General features: G+C 50.5%; 1 protein-coding gene and 1 pseudogene across 1 annotated transcript in view; one reads left to right on the top strand and one right to left on the bottom strand.

The window, feature by feature from the left end:
* Positions 1-3,452: 3,452 nt before the first annotated feature.
* Positions 3,453-3,550, bottom strand: LOC116528163 (annotated as a pseudogene).
* Positions 3,551-7,348: 3,798 nt separating this feature from the next.
* Positions 7,349-18,917, top strand: part of LOC116554797 — a 62,536-nt gene continuing 50,967 nt past the window's right edge. The window contains 6 exon segments of the mRNA XM_032282910.1: positions 7,349-7,367; positions 8,050-8,133; positions 9,544-9,649; positions 10,923-11,079; positions 14,240-14,447; positions 17,848-17,972. Of these exon segments, the coding sequence (XP_032138801.1) occupies positions 7,349-7,367; positions 8,050-8,133; positions 9,544-9,649; positions 10,923-11,079; positions 14,240-14,447; positions 17,848-17,972 (699 nt within the window).

Here is an 18,917-nt window from a genome sequence, read left to right as displayed (position 1 = left end):
ACCATGTTATCCAGGCTGGTCTTGAACTCCTAGCCTCAAGGGATTTATGCACCTTGGCCTCCCAAAGTGCTGGGATTACAGGCGTGAGCCACTGCACCTGGCCACAGCTGCTTTAGTATTTATTCTTCATACTGCTTTCTACCCAACGTGCTGTCTGTGTTACTGCTTTGTTTATGGATCGCCTGTCTCTCTCCCCATCATTAAAATGATGGATCCATTAAGAGAGCAGCAACTTTGTTTTGCTCATTGCTGTTTCCCCAGAGCCTGGAACTCTGCCGGGTATATGATAACTGGGCAGTAGTCATTAGTGGTATGAATGAATGTAAGAATGAATGAATGGCCAGGTGCTGTGGCTCATGCCTGTATTCCCAGCTCTTTGGGAGGCCAAGGTGCGTGGATTGCTTGAGGTCAGGAGTTCGAGACCTGCCTGGACAATATGGTGAAACCCTATCTCTACTAAAAATACAAAAATTAGCTAGGAATGGTGGCGCATGCCTGTAATCCCAGCTACTGGGGAGGCTGAGGCAGGAGAATTGCCTGCACCCAGGAGATGGAGGTTGCAGTGAGTTGAGATTGTGCCGCTGCACTCTAGCCTGTCAGAAAGAGCAAAACTCTGTCTCAAATAAAAATAATTTAAATAAAAAGACGGCCAGGCGCGGTGGCTCACGCCTGTAATCCCAGCACTTTGGGAGGTCGAGGCAGGCGAGGTCAAGAGATCGAGACCATTCTCGCCATGATGAAACCCCGTCTCTACTAAAAATACAAAAATTAGCCGGGTGTGGTGGCACACGCCTGTAGTCCCAGCTACTCGGGAGGCCGAGGCGGAAGAATCACTTGAACCCAGGAGGCAGAGGTTGCAGTGAGCCGAGATTGCGCCACTGCACTCCAGCCTGGCAACAGAGCAAGACTCCGTCTCAAAAAAAAAAAAAAAAAGGCTATATTTCAAGATAGAAGAGAAGGATTTTCGTGTTTCCAAAACAAAAGATAAATATTTGAGGTGATGACTGCCTCAGTTACCCTGATTTGATCATTACATATTGTCTACAGCTGGGGTCCCCAAACCCCCTGGCCAAGGATCAGTACCAGACTGTGGCCTGTTCCTGTTGTTTTTGGTTTTTTTTTTTAAGACAGTCTCACTCTGTGCAGTGGTGCAATCTCAGGTCAATGTAACCTCCACCTCTGAGGTTCAAGCAATTCTCCTGCCTCAGCCTCCTGAGTAGCTGGGATTACAGGCATGTACTACCACACCCAGCCAATTTTTGTATTTGTGATAGAGATAGAGTTTCACCATGTTGGCAAGGGTGGTTTCGAACTCCTTTATTCAGGTGCTTCGCCTGCCTCAGCCTCCCAAAGTGCTGGGATTACAAGTGTGAGCCATCGCGCCTGGCCTTTTTTTTCTTTTCTGAGATGGAGTTTCGCTCTTGTTGCCCAGGTTAGAATGCAATGGCATGATCTTGGCTCACCGCAACCTCTGCCTCCTGGATTCAAGTGACTTTTCTGCCTCTGACTCCCAAGTAGCTGGGATTACAGGTACAAGCCACCATGCCAGGCTAATTTTTGTATTTGTAGTAGAGACAGGGTGTCTCCACGTTGGTCAGGTTGGTCTCGAACTCCTGACCTCAGGTGATCCACCTGCCTCAGTCTCCCAAAGTGCTGGGATTACAGGTGTGAGCCACTGCACCCGGCTCACCTGTTAGGAACTGGGCAGGCAGCACAGCAGGTGAGCGGCGGGTGGGCAAGGGAGGCTTCATCTGTGTTCACAGCCACTCCTTATTGTTGGCATCACCGCTTGAGCTCCACCTCCTGTCAGATCGGTGGCAGGGTTAGATTCTCATAGAAGTGCAAACCCCACTGTAAACAGCACATGCAAGGGAGCTGGGCTGCATGCTCCTCATGAGGCTCTAATGCCTGATGATCTATCACTGTCTCCTGTCCCTGCTGGAAGGGACCACCTAGTTTCAGGAAAACAAGCTCAGGGCTCCCGCTGATTCTATGTTATGGTGAGTTGTGAAAGTATTTTATTATATATACAATGTAATAATAATAGAAGTAGACCAGGCACAGTGGCTCATGCCTGTCATCCCAGAACTTTGAGAGGCTGAGGCAGGTGGATCACTTGAGGTCAGGACTTCCAGACCAGCCTGGCTAACATGGTGAAACCCCATCTCTACTAAAAGTACAAAAACTAGCCAGGGGATGGTGGCAGGCGCCTGTAATCCCAGCTACTTGGGAGACTGAGGCAGGAGAATTGCTTGAACCCAGGAGCAGAGGTTGCAGTGAGCCAAGATTGCAACATTTTGGGAGGCCGAAGTGGGTGGATCACCTGAATTCAGGAGTTCAAGACAAGCCTGGCCAAATGGTGAAACCCCGTGTCTAATAAAAACACAAAAGTCACCTGGGTGTGGTAGTAGGTGCCTATAATCCAAGCTAGTCAGGAGGCTGAGGCAGAAGAATTGCTTGAACCCAGGAGGTGGAGGTTGCAGTGAGCTGAGATCATGTCCCCGCACTCCAGCCTGGGCAATAGAACAAGATTCTGTCTTAAAAAAACACACACAAAAAAAAATCCAGCAAGCCAGTTACACTGGCTTATACCTGTAATCACAGAACTTTGGGAGGCCAAGGTGTGAGGATCACTTGAGGCTAGAAGTTCCAGGTAAACCTGGGCAACATGGCAAGACCTCATCTCTACAAAACATTTTTGTTTTTAAATTAGCCAGGCACGGTGGCATGTGCCTGTAGTCTCAGCTACTCGGGAGGCAGAGGCAAGAGGATCGTTGGAGCCCGGGAGATGGAGGCTGCAATGAGCCATGCTTGTGCCACTGCACTCCAGCCTGAGTGACAGAGTGAGACTCTGTCTCTCAAAAAAAGAATTCAGAGTAGAGAAAGGTATGAATGGTAAGTTCAAGCATGCCACGTTCCACATTTCCTGCAGAAGTGTTGATGCATGCCCCAAGAAATCTGCATTCATTTCCCAGCACTGCCTTAACAAAGTACCCTAAAGTGTGTGGCTTCAGAATAAACCACAGAGATTTATTCTCACAGTTCTGGAGGTCAGGAGTCTGAAGTCAAGGGGTTTTTGTTTGTTTTTCCTGTGAAGGCTGTTAAGGGAGGATCTGTCCCAGGTCTCACTCCTGGATTCTCATAGCCTCCAGAGTTCCTTGGCTTGTAGGTGGTCTTCTGTCTCTGTCTTGACATCGTCTTCCCTTTGTAGGTGTCTGTGTCCACACATCCCCTTTTTATAAGGACACCAGGCATATAGGATTAGGGTTCACCCTCATCACCTCAGCTTAGCTTGATCACATGTGAAGAACCTATTTCCAAATAAGGTCACATCCACAGATCCTGAGGCGTAGGGCTTCGGCGTCTTTCAGGGAGACACAGTACAACATATAACATGATAGATTTGCAATTATTTTTGGTTTGGGTTTCTGGGTTCTATTTTTTCTTTTTCACATCAGATGGGTGATGTGATGATGTCGTAACAAGTTTTGAGGAAGGCATATGTCATACAATAGCATGAAAACCCAATCGTCATGGTTAGGTTTTGGTTTAATTTTAATTTTAATTTTTTCTCGAGGCAGGATCTTGCTCTGTCACTCAGGCTGGAGGGCAGTGGTGCAAACATGGCTCACTGCAGCCTCGGCCTCCTGGGCTCCAGCGATCTTCCCAGCTCAGCCTCCCAATGTGCTAGGATTACAGGCATGAGCCACCATGCCCAGCTAGTCCCTGTTTTTTGTTTGTACCTTGCTCTTTTTACTAAAAAATACACCTTTGCAGCTGGGCGTGGTGGCTCATGCCTGTAATCCTCAGCACTTTGGGAAGCTGAGGCAGGTGGATCACTTAAAGTCAGGAGTTCAAGACCAGCCTGGCCAACATAGTGTAATGCCTTCTCTACTAAAAGTACAAAAATGAGCTGGGCGTGGTGGTGTGTGCCTGTAATCCCAGTGACTCGGGAAGCTGAGGCAGGAGAATCACTTGAACCCTGGAGGTGGAGGTTGCAGTGAGCCAAGTTCGTACTACTGTACTCCAGACTGGGTAGCAGAGTGAGACTCCGAAAAAAAAAAAAAAAAAAAAGGAAATATACATACATATATACACGCACACACACACTCCTCGGCAATCTTTTTACATATCGGTATGCACTGGTACAATTTAAATTCTATTGTAGATTTCATTTAGATTAATTATCTAAATTCTATTCTATTCTACAATTTAAAAAATAGGTGATGCATTTAAATGATTCAAAGTTCAAAAACTGTGAAAGGGTATAGAACTGAGTCTCCCACATGGCAGCCAGTGGCATATGTGTTTAATGAAATCTAAGTGAGGCTGGGTATGGTGGCTCATGCCTATAATCCAGCACTTTGGGAGGCTGAGTCAGGTGGCTCATCTGAGGTCAGGAGTTTGAGACCAGCCTGACCAACATGGTGAAACCCCATCTCTACTAAAAACACAAGAAGTAGCCAGATGTGGTGGTGGGCTCCTGTAATCCCACCTACTTGGGAAGCTGAGGCAGGAGAATTGCTTGAACCTGGGGGGCAGAGGTTGCAGTGAGCCAAGATCATGCAGCCTCACTCCAGCCTGGGCAACACAGCAAAACTCCATCTCAAAAAAAAATCTAAATGAATTAACGTTAAAGAAAATGAAAGATTTGGTTCTTTGGCTGCATGGGCCACATTCAGATGCTCCACAGCTGCAGGTGGCCCTGAAACATGGTCCTCATTGCAGAACGTTCTATTGGTTGGTGCTGGTGCAGCCTTAAAGCCGCTCTCCCACCCCTCCTGAAAGCCAACCACTTTAGGGTTGTTTTGGTGATTCTATTCCGAGATGATCTATGCACACAGTCAGCACATGGAGTTAATATGTCCACTTTAGCCCAGCGTCTCCCGTGTAGTGCAGATGGCCGTGTCCTAGTCCGTGGAATGGAATATATTCAGCTAGTTTTATAACAAACGGCTCCAGAGTTTTTCCCAGGTTCCTTCTCTTACAAATATTCTGCTGGGAACACCATTCTCTCTGCAGAGTAAATTCTTAATAGTGGAATTCCCTGGCCACAAGGTTTATATGTTTTTTCTCATTTATTTTCTTTTCCTTTCTTTTTTTTTCCTTTCCTTTCTCTCCCTCCCTCCATTCCAGCTCTTTTCCTCTTCCTACCTCCTTCCCTCCCTTTCTCCCATGTCTTTTCCCACACCTCTTCTCTCTCTCCCTCACTTTCCTCTTTCTTTTACAAGGTCTTCTGTACAGTGGCATGATCCTAGGTCACTGCAAACTTGAACCCCGGGGCTCAAGTGATCTTCTTGCCTCAGCCTCCCAAGTAGCTGGGGCTAAGGCCTGTGCCACCATGCTTTTCTATCTTTTTCTTTTCTTTTCTTTTTTGTGGAGATGGGTCTTACTATGTTGCCCAGGCTCATTTTCATCTTTGTAGGTGCTTTTCAAGGGTTCTTAACCAAGGCTACCTGGATGGAAGTTAGTGAGTCACTTGAAGCCCTTGTCATTGTGTTGAAGTTTTGTGTCTGTCTCCTCCATTCTGCGGAGAAGATTTAAAACTTCTATCCCCTTTTCAAGCAGACAGGTGACTTCAAAAAGTATACAAATGTTGGGAGGCCAAGGAGGGAGGATCACTTGAAGTCAGGAATTTGGGACCAGGCTGGCCAAGATGGCGAAACCCTGTCTCTACTAAAAATACAACATTTAGCTGGGCGTGGTGGTGCATGCCTGTGGTCCCAGCTTCTCGGGAGGCTGAGGCAGGCGAATTGCTTGAATGTGGGAGGTGGAGGTTGCAGTGAGTCGAGATCGTGCCACTGCACTCCACCCAGGGTACAAATAGCAACTTTAGACTTGATCCCACCAGGCATGACTCCTGGGCGAGTTCAGCAGTGGATCTCCCGATTCTGCCTGAGTTTCCAGTGTCTTCTCAGAGGGGCCTGGAGTGGAGCGTCTGAAGCCAGGGCTGGATGTCTTGCTGCATAAATACTCTCTCCACTTCCACCTGTGCCGTCAGCCTGGGTGGGGAGAAGACCCATGTCAGGGGAGAGCCGTCTTTCTCCTAAAGCCCCACCTGCCTGATGGCTGAGACTTATGCCTCCTTTCTGGAACTCCCAGGGGCCCCTGAACTTCTCGTTGTTTGCTAAATGTGCAAGCACGAATTGCCTGTACCTCCCCTCGGACCTTCCTGCCACTCCCTACAGAGCTGTCTGCAGCCTGGAAATGTTTGCTTTTGGAGAAATTCTAATTCCATTCACTGCAGACTCATCACAATTACAGTAATAGTTGGCACTCTGGAACTTTCTGGAGCCTGTTCCAGCAGACATGAGGTCCCTTCTTCAAGTCTTCTCTGTAACCCCATAAGAGGTGAGGATACTGAGGCTGATGAGCTCATGAATACTAAGTGCCAGAGCTTGGGTTCAACTTGTCTCAAAGTTTATGGGATTTAAGGTTGGTGTGGGAAGTGTTCTGTTTGGCACACCCTCCCCTGGTGTGTGGGGGTTGGGTCCTGGGTTGCCTGAAGAGCCCCAGCTTACACCTGCTGACCTGACGCATTTATAACTAGTGTTCTCTTTAACTGCAAAGTGTTGTGGTTTGGGTGAGAAATTCTGTGCTCACCCTGTTCACAGAGGAAGCTCTGACACCACCACACAGCCTCTGACACAGACTGGAGAAAGCTGTCGTTAGGATGTGCCTGTCAGCAGGAAACACTGCGAGCATCTACATCTACATGTAGACATAGCTGTATACATACATCCATATACACATCCTTATAGACACATCTTTACACACATCTGTATACACACGTCTACACATAGACACATCCATGTACACATCCATATCCACACATTCATACACACGTACCTATGTATCTACACACACACACTTCTGTATGCACATACATCCATGTACAAATACATCTGTACACACATGCACATACATTTGTACACACACATCTGCATACACCTGTGGGGATCAGGGAAAGACAGCATTAAGTAGTGACGGTCTGGTAATAGCAAGTGTTGTTTTGACATCTTTTGGGTGAACTGACCAGCTAGTGGCCATCAGAGGGTGTGTGGGGTGGATCTGCAGGTTGGCAGGGCCACCAAAGATGATATTTGCAGTTGCTCGTGGCTTTTCTAGAGGATCTCCCATGTGGGGCCTTGGAGTGTAGTGAGCTTCCCTGTGGCCCACCTGTCAGTGTCTGCACCAGTGACCAACAAAGTTCTGGCTTCACTGGCCTTCTCGAGGACTTTGGATTGTGCTGTAAGAAACGCTAGTGTGCCATCATTCGACACGTCTGGTCACCACGTGGAGATCAGTTACCAGCAGCGAGGTGAGAGCCAGGAGGATGCTGTGGTGCATGACCAGCGCTGGAGCTGGTATGCAGCGGAGGTGGCAGAAGAGGTTGATTCTAGACGGATTCCATAGCGACGGTTGACCGAATTCCTGATGGATCCAATGAGGGGATTGTCGAGGCGAGAAGAGGAGTCCTTTGTATTTACTTCTGAGTTTGTAACACAGGTTTCTAATTTTGAGAAATCTGGAGTTTAAAAAATTGGGGAAGGGCCGGGCACAGTGGCTCACGCCTGTAATCTCAGCACTTTGGGAGGCCAAGGCAGGCGGATCACTTGGGCTCAGGAGCTTGAGACCAGCCTGGCCAACACAGTGAAACCCCATCTCTGCTAAAAATAGAAAAAATTAGCTGGGCATGGTCATGTGTGCCTGTAATCCCAGCTACTAGGGAGGCTGAGGCAGGAGAATCACTTGAACCTGGGAGGCAGAGGTTCCAGTGAACCAGGATCCCGCCGCTGTACTCCAGCCTGGATGACAGAGTGAGACCCTATCTCAAGAAAAAACAAAACCTGTGGAAGGATTAGCTGTCTCCGGCCCCAGCTTGTGTGGTCATGGCTGGGCTTGCTGGCTAAGCCTATCCTCCCAGGTGACACCAAGGCCTTTTCAGGGCTGGAGTGACCTGCAGCCACCCATGGGTGGTGAGGTCAAGTGGCTCCAGGCACAGCTGGAGGTGAAACTGGTGATGGGGCAGCCCCATCATCTTTATAGGGAACATCACATGGCAGGCAGGCAGCAAGCTGGCCTTCTCCGCATCGCTGAGCCATCTGCTGAGTGACCAGGCCCACGTGACAGGTAGGAGATGAGACCCCTTGTGCCCCATCTCCTCCATGGCCAGGCTAGGGTGTGGGCCAAATGTCTCCTGATGGTCCTCATCGCCCCAGCCTCTCAATAGCAACATCCCATCTAAGGACAGAACCTGGCTCAGTGTGAGCCCCCAGAAACTCCCCCAGCCTCCAACTGCCCCCACAAACCTTAAAATAGCAGCTTTTGGGCTGTTTTTATTCTGACCCATGATAAGAAACACAGGTAACATTTTGACCTAAAATACCCTGGGAATTAAATCCACACAGGCTGAGCAGGTGCTGCCCTGTGCCAGAGCCGGGGTGGTGGTGCCTGGGTGTGCCGCTTATCGGTTGTGAAAGATTCCAAGGTAAGAACAGCAGCTGGGGCCAGGGGCATTTGGAGCGGTGGCTGTTGACCACCTCACGTGGGTGTTTGGGAGTCATAACAGCTGGCCCAGTTCCACCTGTGTGTTCTGGATGACCTTCAGTGTTGCAGAAGCTTCAGAAGGTGAAATTTACACGACAACCCATGATGTGTGGTTAATTCTTTTTTCATCTGTCCTATTTGATTTTGTTTCATTCTACTTTTTTCTTTTTTGAGACAGAGTCTTGCACTGTTGCCGGGACTGGATGCAATGGCGCAATCTCAGCTCACTGTAACCACTGCCTCCTGGGTTCAAGCGATTCTCCTGCCTCAGCCTCCTGAGTAGCTGGAATTACAGGTGCCACCAAACCTGTTTTTTTTTTTTTTTTTTTTTTTTTTTTAACTAGAGATGGGGTTTCACTATGTTGGCCAGGCTGGTCTCGAACTCCTGATCTCAGGAAATCTGCCTGCCTTGGCCTCCCAAAGTGCTGGGATTACAGGCGTGAGCCACTGCGCCCAGCCTCATTCTACTTTATTTTTGGGCTAAGCACAGTGTCCCACGCCTAATCCCAGCACTTTGGGAAACCAAAGTTTTGGGAAACCAACAGCAGGACTGCTTGAGCCCATGTGTTCAAGACCAGCCTGGCCAACATCGTAAGACCCCTGTTTCTACAAAAAAAAAAGGTGTATATATATATTTATATATATATATTTGTGTATATATATATTTGTTTATATATATGTGTGTGTGTGTGTGTGTGTATATATATATATATTTATATAAATTAGCCAAGTGTGGTGGCAGATGTTTGCCACCACAAACATGTGTTTGGGAGGCTGAGGTGGGAGGATTGACTGAGCCTGGGAGGTCAAGGCTGCAGTGAGCCGTGATCAGGCCTGTCTGTGGCCTGCTGTGCAGGGCACAGGTGTTGGCTCTTTAAGGAGCCCCCAACTCCAAGGCCCTTGGGGGATTCCCGAGTCCCCTCTTTGCCTGGGTCTGGGATTGTTGGTCCCTGAGGGCTGATCCTTTCATCTGCCTGATCTCTGTCCCTGCAGCACTGCTGGAGAGGAAGGAGGAAGATGGACAGTGGGTGGCCGCCCTGGGTGCCGAGCTCTTCATGTCAGGGCTGGCGGGGCTGCATGCCCTTGGCCTGCTGCAGCAGTGAGGCCAGCTCTGGACCAACTGCCTGAGGATGCAGTACAGCCTCCCAGGTAAGGCACCGCGTGCCTGACTGCGGGGCAGGTGGAGGTGGCAGGGCCTACCCTGTTTCCTACAGCTGTGGCTCTGCAAGGTAAGATGTGCCGTCACCACAGGGTTTTCCATTAGTCACTCTGTGGCCTCTGAGTAGGACTTAGTACCTGCTCATTAAACGAAAAGGTGTGTCTGTTGAGGGGACATTCACCCATCTCTTAAGACCTCCCTATCAACAGGTTCTAATGGAGTGACAGGTGGAGCAGAGCACGGGACTGTAGGGGGCATGGCTGAGGCCAGGCTGGGCTGGGCCCTCCTCCTCTTGGAGCCATGGTGGAGGGCTCCCTGGCAGAGGATGGCAGGGGCTCTGGATCGATCCTCACAGCTCAGGCAAAGCAACCAGTGCACAAATGCAGCACCAGCCAGAGGCTACAGACAGAGTGGCTCAGATAGTGCCTATAAGCTGGAGCTGGGCCATGAGCTCCGATGCACACACATCCTGGCTTTCAGCCACAAGGTGGGTGCCCAGGCCAGGTGGGACATCCAGAGAGAACACCAGAGTCAGGCAAGTGGTGATCTGAGTACCCTGAGCTCATCCCCAAAGAGATGAACTTGCTCCCAATAGCATAGCCATTTAGGATGGATCCAGGGCTGGCACTTCAGCCTCAGTCTTATGTCTATTCATCCAGGGTTGCTTGAGCCCAGGAGGCAGAGGTTGCAGTGAGCCAAGATGGTGCCACTGTACTCCAGCCTGGGCAATAGAGTGAGATCTTGTCTCTAAAATAAACAAATTTTTTTAAAAAAAACAAGGCTAGGCACAGTGGCTCATGCTTATAATTCCAGCACTTTGGGAGGCTGAGGCAGGTGGATCACGAGGTCAGGAGTTTGAGATCAGCCTGGCCAACATGGTGAAACCCCATCTCTACTAAATATGCAAAAATTAGCCAGGTGTAGTGGCAGGTGCCTGTAATCCCAGCTACTCCGGAGGCTGAGGCAAGAGAATCGCTTGCACTGGGGAGGCAGAGGTTGCAGTGAGCAGAGATTATGCCACAGCCCTCCAGCCTGGGTGACAGAGCGAGACTCCATCTCAAAAACAAAAACTACGTCAACAAAATAGTGCTTTCTACAGAACTGTGTCCTCAGAAAACCAAACTGATATCCCTGGAGTGGGTGGCTGTGAGGGGGCCCAGGGACTGGGTGGGCAGGGCCTCCATGGACAGTTCACCGCTTGTGTGTGTCCCAGGTCCAGCTCTGGCACAAGGAGGACTCAGGCCACCTGCACTCACAGCTGGGCGAACTACGGGAAGCACTGGGATGAGAGCAGCAACAACAGGCATCTCCGTGTCAGCCAGACCTTCAGGAATGACTTGGAGCCCACCCTGAGCAATCACTTGGTGGAGGTGAGCCCGGCCACTGCAGCAGAGCCATGCCCCATGAGTCCAGCGTGGACGGTGGGAGCTGGGGAACCCCGCATGACCCTCTGGCCCTGGCTGCAAGGATGCAGGCAGCTGAAACTCAGCCTTGGTGACTTTCCCTTTTGCATTTCCAGCCCCAGATCCCCAGGGGTGAGAAACGCTCGTCACACTGCCAAGGACTGGAAGGAGGGCTTGGGAAAAACAGATTTCCAACCATAAAAATGCATTTTGGAAGCAGCGGTTTGCTTTTAGTTTTTCCCAGAGGGTGGGTTCTTCTGCTGAGTTAGGAATAATGGTGAGCTCGGCAGCTGAGCAGGTGGTGGTTCTACAGCACACATTTCACCTTTACATTTATTTAACAATTGGTTTAGATTTTTTTCCCTTTTCATATCCAGTCCTGCAAATTGCCTTGTTTTGTTGTTGTTGTTTTGTTTTGTTTTGTTTGAGATGGAGTCTTGCTCTGTCGAGCGCAGTGGCATGATCTCGGCTCATGGCAACCTCCGCCTCCCGTATTCAAGCGATTCTTCTGCCTCAGCCTCCCGAGTAGCTGGGATTACAACAGGCATGCACCACAACACCAGGCAAATTTTTGTATTTTTAGTAGAGACGGGGTTTCACCATGTTGACCAGGATGGTCTCGATCTCTTGACCTCACGATCCACCCGCCTCAGCCTTCCAAAGTGCTGGGATTATAAGTGTGAGCCACCACGCCTGGCCACAAATGGTCTTTTAAATATTAACTTTTAATTGTGGTTAAATATACATTGCGTAAAATGTGCCGTTTTAACCGTTGTTAAGTTTAGCAGCGTTACCTGTGTTTACAGTCTTCTGTGGCCATCACCGCTATTCATCTGCAGAACCTGCAAAACTGCAAGTCTGTATCCATTAAATGCTGACTCCCCATTCGCTCCTGCCCCCAGTCCCTGGCAACCACCATTCTACTTTGTGTTTTAGGCTTTTGACTACTCTAGGTACCACATAGAAATGGAATCATACACTTCATTTGTCCTTGTTTTTTCTTGAGGTGGAGTTTCACTCTTCTTGCCCACACTGGAGTGCAATGGTACCATCTTGGCTCACTGCAACCTGCACCTCCTGGGCTCAAGCGATTCTCCTGCCTCAGCCTCCTGAGTAGCTGGGATTACAGGTGCGTGCCACCACACCCAGCTAATTTTTTGTATTTTTAGTAGAGACAGGGTTTCACCATGTTGGCCAGGCTGGTAACTCCTGACCTCAGGTGATCCTCGTGCTTCAGCCTCCCAAAGTGCTGGGATTACAGGTGTGAGCCACCATGCCTGCCTGTCCTTTTGTGGACTGGCTTATTTCACTTAGCATGTCCTCAAAGTTTTGACAAGCTTGTGTCAGAATTTCCTTCCTTTTTTTTTTCTTCAAGATGGAGTCTTGCTCTGTCAACCAGTCTGGAGTGCAGTGGTGTGATCTTGGCTCACTGCAAACTCCGCTTCCCAGGTTCAAGCAATTCTCCTGCCTCAGCCTCCCAAGTAGCTGAGATTACAGGCGCCCACCACCACACCTGGCTAATTTTTGTATTTAGTAGGACAGTTTCACCATGTTGGTCAGGCTAGTCTTGAACTCCTGACCTCATGGTCCACCCACTTCAGTCTCCCGAGTAGCTGGGATTATAGACACCCACCATGCCTGGCTAATTTTTGTATTTGTAGTAGAGACAGGGTTTTGCCATGTTGTCCAGGCTGGTCTCAAACTCCTGACCTCAAGTGATCTGCCTGCCTCAGCCCCCCAAACTGCTGGGATCACAGGCTTGAGCCACTGCCCCTGGCCTTATTGAAGGTTTTACTGAGATGGTCATGGGGTGGCATGGGAGGGAATTACATCTTGTGGCAGAGTTTGAGAAATGTTTTCTGTCAAGGGCCAGAGAGTAAACGTCTTAGGCTCTGTGGCCTCTAAGTCTCTGCTGCAGCTACTCCACTCTGCTGCTGTGGTGTCATGAAAGCAGCCACTGGAATAGGACATGAACGTGTTACAGGAAAGGGATCTCGATCCAGACCCAAGAGAGGGTTCTTGGATCTTGTGCAAGAAAAGATTCAGGGCTGCTGGTGCCCATTTTATGGTTATTTATTGATGACATGCCAAACAGGGGATGGATTACTCATGCCACCCTTTTTAGACCATATAGGGTAACTTCCTGACGTTGCCACCATATTTGTAAACTGTCATAGCGCTGGTGGGAGTGTGGCAGTGACGACGACCAGCGGTCACTCTCGTCGCCATCTTGGGGGGTTTTGGCCAGCTTCTCTAAAGCAATCTGTTTTATCAGCAAGGTCTTTATGACCTGTATTTCGCTCTCTTTTTTTTTTTTTTTTTTTTGCAATGGAGTCTCACCCTGTTGCCCAGGCTGGAGTGTAGTGGCACAATCTCAGCTCACCACAACCTCCGCCTCCCAGGTTCAAGTGATTCTCCTGCCTCAGCCTCCCCAGTAACTGGGATTATAGGCATGTACCACCATGAGCAGCTAATTTTTGTGTTTTTTCAGTAGAGACAGAGTTTCACCATGTTGGCCAGGCTGGTCTTGAACTCCTGACCTCAAGTGATCTGCCCACCTCAGCCTAACAAAGTACTGGGATTACAGGCATGAGCCACCACACCTGGCCATGAGCTATCTCTTGTGTAACCTCCTATCGCATCCTGTGACTTAGAATGCCTAACCGTCTGAGAGTGTAGCCCAGTAGGTCTCAGCCTCATTTTACCCAACCTCTATTCAAGATGGAGCTGCTCTGGTTCAAATGCCTCTGACAAACAGGCAAGGTTGTGTTCCAATAAAACGTTATAACAACAGGTGTAGGCTGTGGCTTGCCAACCTGTTTCACATCAGCCAGGATGTCTTCTTCCCAAAGTTTTTCTCCAGCCATCCTCCCCAGGCCCCCACCCCACTGCCCACCCCACCTCCTGACTGGTTTCTCTGTGTTTCCTCTGTGGATTCTTTGTTGCACATGTAAGTAGTTGAAGTAACTGCGTTGGTCATCAAACCTGCTCCTTCAAGAGGATCTGAGTTCCTCCCACTACAGGGACACGGATGTCACTGGTAACCCCAGGGTGTGTGGGAGCCAGTGCCAGCTTGCCCTGGGCTGGCTCTCTGCACAGGGCCGTCCAATGTCTCCTGTCATTGCAGGTCTTCATGGACATTCACAATGATAGCTCAGGCTCTGAGCATTCTGGACACATCCTGATGGGACCCACATCTCTAAGTTACTCTGTGAGCTGCTGTTACCATGACGAGCACCTGGAGCTCTCCGGCCAGAGCTGGCACAACAGTGAGGCTTTGTTGTGGGTGGAGTTCCCAGGCAAGGCCTCCCTGAGCACAGAACTGCAGATACATGGTAAGGCACCCAGCGCACAGCCCCGAGACTGGGAGCTGGCTTCCTCCATGCCTGAGCCAGCCTAGCAGCCCTGGACCCAGGCGGCACCCCATCAAGCCCAATGTGGCCCTGGGCTCTGGGACAACTGGGACAGCCTTGTCCATCAATGGCCTCACTCCCAAGGCAGGTGGATTCATTTCCTAGGACTTCCACAACCAAGTTCCACACACCGGATGGCTTAAAACACAGACATGTTAGTCGGATGTGGTGGCATGTATAAGTAGTCCCAGGTACTCAGGAGTCTGAGGCAGGAAAATCACTTGAGCCAGAAGGTCAAGGCTGCAGTGAGCTGTGATTGCAACACTGTGCTCCAGCCTGGATGACAGAATGAGACCCTGTCTCAAAATAAAAACAAAACAATCCACAGTGGACTGAGGGCCCATCTGGCTTGAATATGACATTATTTTCACTTACTTCCATCCGTAAAGACCCTATTTTTTAATTTATTATTTATTTTTGAGATGGAGTCTTACTCTGCCACCCAGGCTAGAGTGCATTGGTATGATCTTGGCTCACTGCAACCTCCGCCTCCCATGTTCAAGCAATTCTCCTGCCTCAGCCTCCTGAGTAGCTGGGATTGCAGGTGCACCACCGTGCCCAGCTAATTTTTGTATTTTTAGTAGAGACAGGGTTTCACCATGTAGAGCAGGCTAGTCTGGAACTCCTGACCTCATGATCTGCCTGCCTGGGCCTCCCAAAGTGCTGGGTTTACAGGTGTGAGCCACCACACCCAGCCAAGACCCTATTTTTAAATAAGGTCATATTCATAGGACAGATGGCAAGGGGGTTGGGACTTCAATATCTCTTTTTGGGGGACACAGTTTAACCCCTTATGGGGGAAAGATAGCAATAAGAGGAGCCAGCATTGGCTGGGCACTTATTGCATACACACCAGGCAAGCTATGTACACGCGAGAGCTCAGTACAGTACAGCTGTCCCAATCACACAGGGGAACACCACAGCTCTTAGAGGGGCCTGCAAGCCATCAGAACCCACACCCTTCCCCCATCTGACCTTGTCTCCCAGCCGCCAGCCCCACCTGTTCCACTCCTTGCTATTCTTTAACACACCAGGCTTGCTGCTGCCCCATGACCTTGGCACGAGCTGATCCTGCTGCCTGGAATGCCTCTCTCCCACACACCTGCCTGGCTCCCTCGCCTCCCTTAGGTATTTTTCCAACGTAATCTCAGGGAGGCCTCTTTTCCACCTCCCCGTCCGCTCCCATCCCCTCCCACCCTCTCCGCAGCTCTGTCATTTGAACACACCATGTAGCATACAAATACCTTTGTTTCTCATTCTCTCCGCACAAGAATCACGAGAATGTGTGCTCCATGAGGGCAGGGACGATTTTTGTCTGCTTTGCCACAGGGCACATAGAAAGTGTTGAATGTACATGAATGAGCCTATGAGGTAGGGTTAGGAACGCCATTCCCATTCTGCAGATGAGGAATGGAGGCTCAGAGAGGTTGAGTCACCTGGCCCAGGCCACATAGCTGTTAATGACAGAGCAAGGATTAAACCCAGAGCCACCCTCTTACTCTATATAGATTACAGAGACCTGGCTCTTGAACATTCAGGAACCCTGGGTCTCCCTAGTCCCCTACGGCATCTGTTGGCTTCAAATTTTTTTTTTTATTTTGGGGGCTGGGTGTGGTGGCTCATGCCTATAATCCTAGCACTTTGGGAGGCCAAAGTGGGTGGATCATTTGAGGTCAGGATTTTGACACCAGCCTGACCAGCATGGTGAAACCCTGTCTCTACAAAAAAAAAAAAAAAAAAAAAATTAGCTGGGCATGGTGGTGCATGCCTGTAGTCCCAGCTACTCAGGAGGCTGAGGCATGAGAATTTCTTGAACCTGGAAAGTGGAGGTTGCAGTGAGCTGATATCATGCCACTGCACTTCAGCCTGGGTGACAGAGTGAGACTGCATCTCAAAAAAATTTACAAACAACAACAAAAAAAAACACTTTATTTTTGGCCCTCAGCCTCCTGAGGGGTGAATGGAGGATTGGGTCACATGAGGAAATTGTCGCCAGTCTGAGCTGACCTCAGAGTTTGTTGGGGACGGGGTGACCAAGTGATGGGAGGTCATTCTGGATGAACACCTCCACGCCACTCTAGTTCCTGACCCAGGATGCCTTTATGGCCACCCCCCGCAAGGAGTGACCTCTCCCTCCTTCCATTGCTGTCCAGTCTGCTGTCCCCCCCCCCCCGTTGGGGACGCTTTCTGCCTGTCGTTAACATTCTTGGTGCCAGACAGCCACGCGCTCCCGGGCATGGGAATTGTGTCCCCTCCCTTCTCTTGCCCTGCACACTGTAGGTACAGGTGGTTGCATGTTGAATGAGGAAGGAAGGAAGGAAGGGTTTCCCAGGCCTCCTGCATGCCCCACAGTGTTACCCCATTTACTCTGGACACTGTCCCTTGAGGCAGGTGGGCTGTGCCCTCCTTATAGATAAGGAAGTCAAGGCTCAGTGCTGTGGGGCTCATCCACCTGCTGGCCAGATGGGAGGTGCTGGAGCCTGGCTGAGTGTCACTTGGGCCTGAGCCATGAGCTGCACCCCATGGGAACCTGGCCTCTGACATAGAGTAGGCGACATCCGTTTGCTCTGGGGCTCCTGGACCCAATGGTTCTGTGTGTAGCAGAGGGAATTTAAGTCAAAGAGGAAGCTCCTAACCATGAACCAGACTCTCCTATTCTGTGGGGGGTGATGGAAGGGATGGGACCCTCCAACCAGGGCCAGGTGGCTGCAGGTGGGTATCAGTGGCCGAAGTGGCCATTTCTCAAGGGCAGACCTCATGCTGATTCCTCTGCAGGCTGCTCAGAGAATCCCCAGGAACCCCCGCAGAGCCCTTCATCCCACAGTCATTCAGAAAGCATTCACTGAACCCCTGCTGTGTGTCAGGAGCCCTCCTAAGAGAAATCTGGACCCAGGGGCTGTCATTCTTGTGGGGTGGCAATAGGGGAGCAGGAGCCTAGTAAGTAAGGGAGCGAGGTCATTTCAGGGTGTGCTGGGAACCCCAATCCAGCGAGATGGGATGGAGGATGGCTGGCAGCAAAGGACTGGGAGGGACTTCAGATGGGCAGTCAGGGGAGCCCTCTAGGAAGAGGTGTCATTTCAGCAACTTCAATGAAAGGAGGAGTCACCCAGGCCTAGATCCTCATGGGCAAATGATGACAGATGATGTCAAGGAGGATCAAAAGGGATTGACCCCACCCAGCCCCCCATGGGAGCCTTTCCCTTTCCTGCTGGTGTTGTGTTTGAGGGCCACAGGGCATGGCCCCTCCTGAAGTCCGGTGTGTTCCTGGGCTGGGAGGGGAGGTGAACCTGCTTTAGTAGTCCCTGCCATTTTCTGCCTCTAGAGACCCAGACCCAGGCCAGCGTGGCCCTTCATGGCAGGGACAGTGGGGTCAGCGTGGACCTGGCAGTCCTGGTGGCTTGGCCACTGCGCAGCCCGCTGCAGCTGGTGGCCAATGCCAGCCGCACAGTGCCTGCTCTCTGAGGCTGGGCCTGCCTTTTCCCGCCAGGTAAGGAGTGGATGGGGCAGGACCTTCCTCCAAATTCTGCCCCCTCTGTCCAATTCCTGGGGTGCAGAGGACCCGCTGTGTGCAGGGCGGATGGGGAGGGCCAGGCCTTGGGTTTCCCTAGCACGTCACAGTTTACAAAGGCTTCATTTGTCATCACTATAACCAGGTCTGCTGAGCAGTCTCTGTACTCCCAATCACAGAGCTGGTATGGATGGGTACCCTGGATTAGTGTCTGGCTTCTGGCCTGTGTCTTGGTACCCTGCGGTCTTGGGTCAGAATCAAAGCTCCTGCTTATCCAGTGCCCACCCCGTGCCCAGCCCCCTTTAAAGGGTTCATGGGCATTTGTTAGTTTCATCCTCACAATGCCCCAGAGAGAGGCAGTGTGGCCCCATCTTTAACAAGGCTTTCTCCAGTGCTCGGATCCCACCTATGCTGCTTGCCGGCTGTATGGCCTTGGGCAAATTTCCTCACCTCTCTGTACACTCATCTCCTTATCTGCAAAATGGGGATGATATTACCTATAACGTGGAGGTTGTGAGGACTGAGTGAGTTAATCTTAACTCAGTGCGTTAAGCATCTGAGTAGATGCTTAAGAAGCACTTGCTGTGATGAAGAAGGAAAAAGATGATGCTGATGGTGTGACAATGACCATTATCGTCTCTGGGTCACATGCCAGAGTGTGGGTGACTTGCCCAAGGTCACCTAGCAAGAAAGCAGCAAAATGGAGCCTCAGACTTGGCACCCAGGACCTTCCTCACGGGGCCCTCCTGCCTCGGCGGAGGAACCCACATGGGGCCATGCCCTGGCCACTGTCACTTGGCATAAACTTGCGCTGCCTGGCTGGCCCTCCTTCTCCAAGAGCCACAGAGCATGTTCCAGAGCCAGGCGCCAATGCTGCTTTCACA

Source organism: Sapajus apella, unplaced genomic scaffold, assembly GCF_009761245.1.
Source record: "Sapajus apella isolate SASKATOON/1434 unplaced genomic scaffold, GSC_monkey_1.0 scaffold2, whole genome shotgun sequence".
NCBI classification, from domain to species: Eukaryota; Metazoa; Chordata; class Mammalia; order Primates; family Cebidae; genus Sapajus; species Sapajus apella.
Note: the sequence above shows the minus strand (reverse complement) of the source record. Positions and strands in the feature narration are given on the sequence as shown.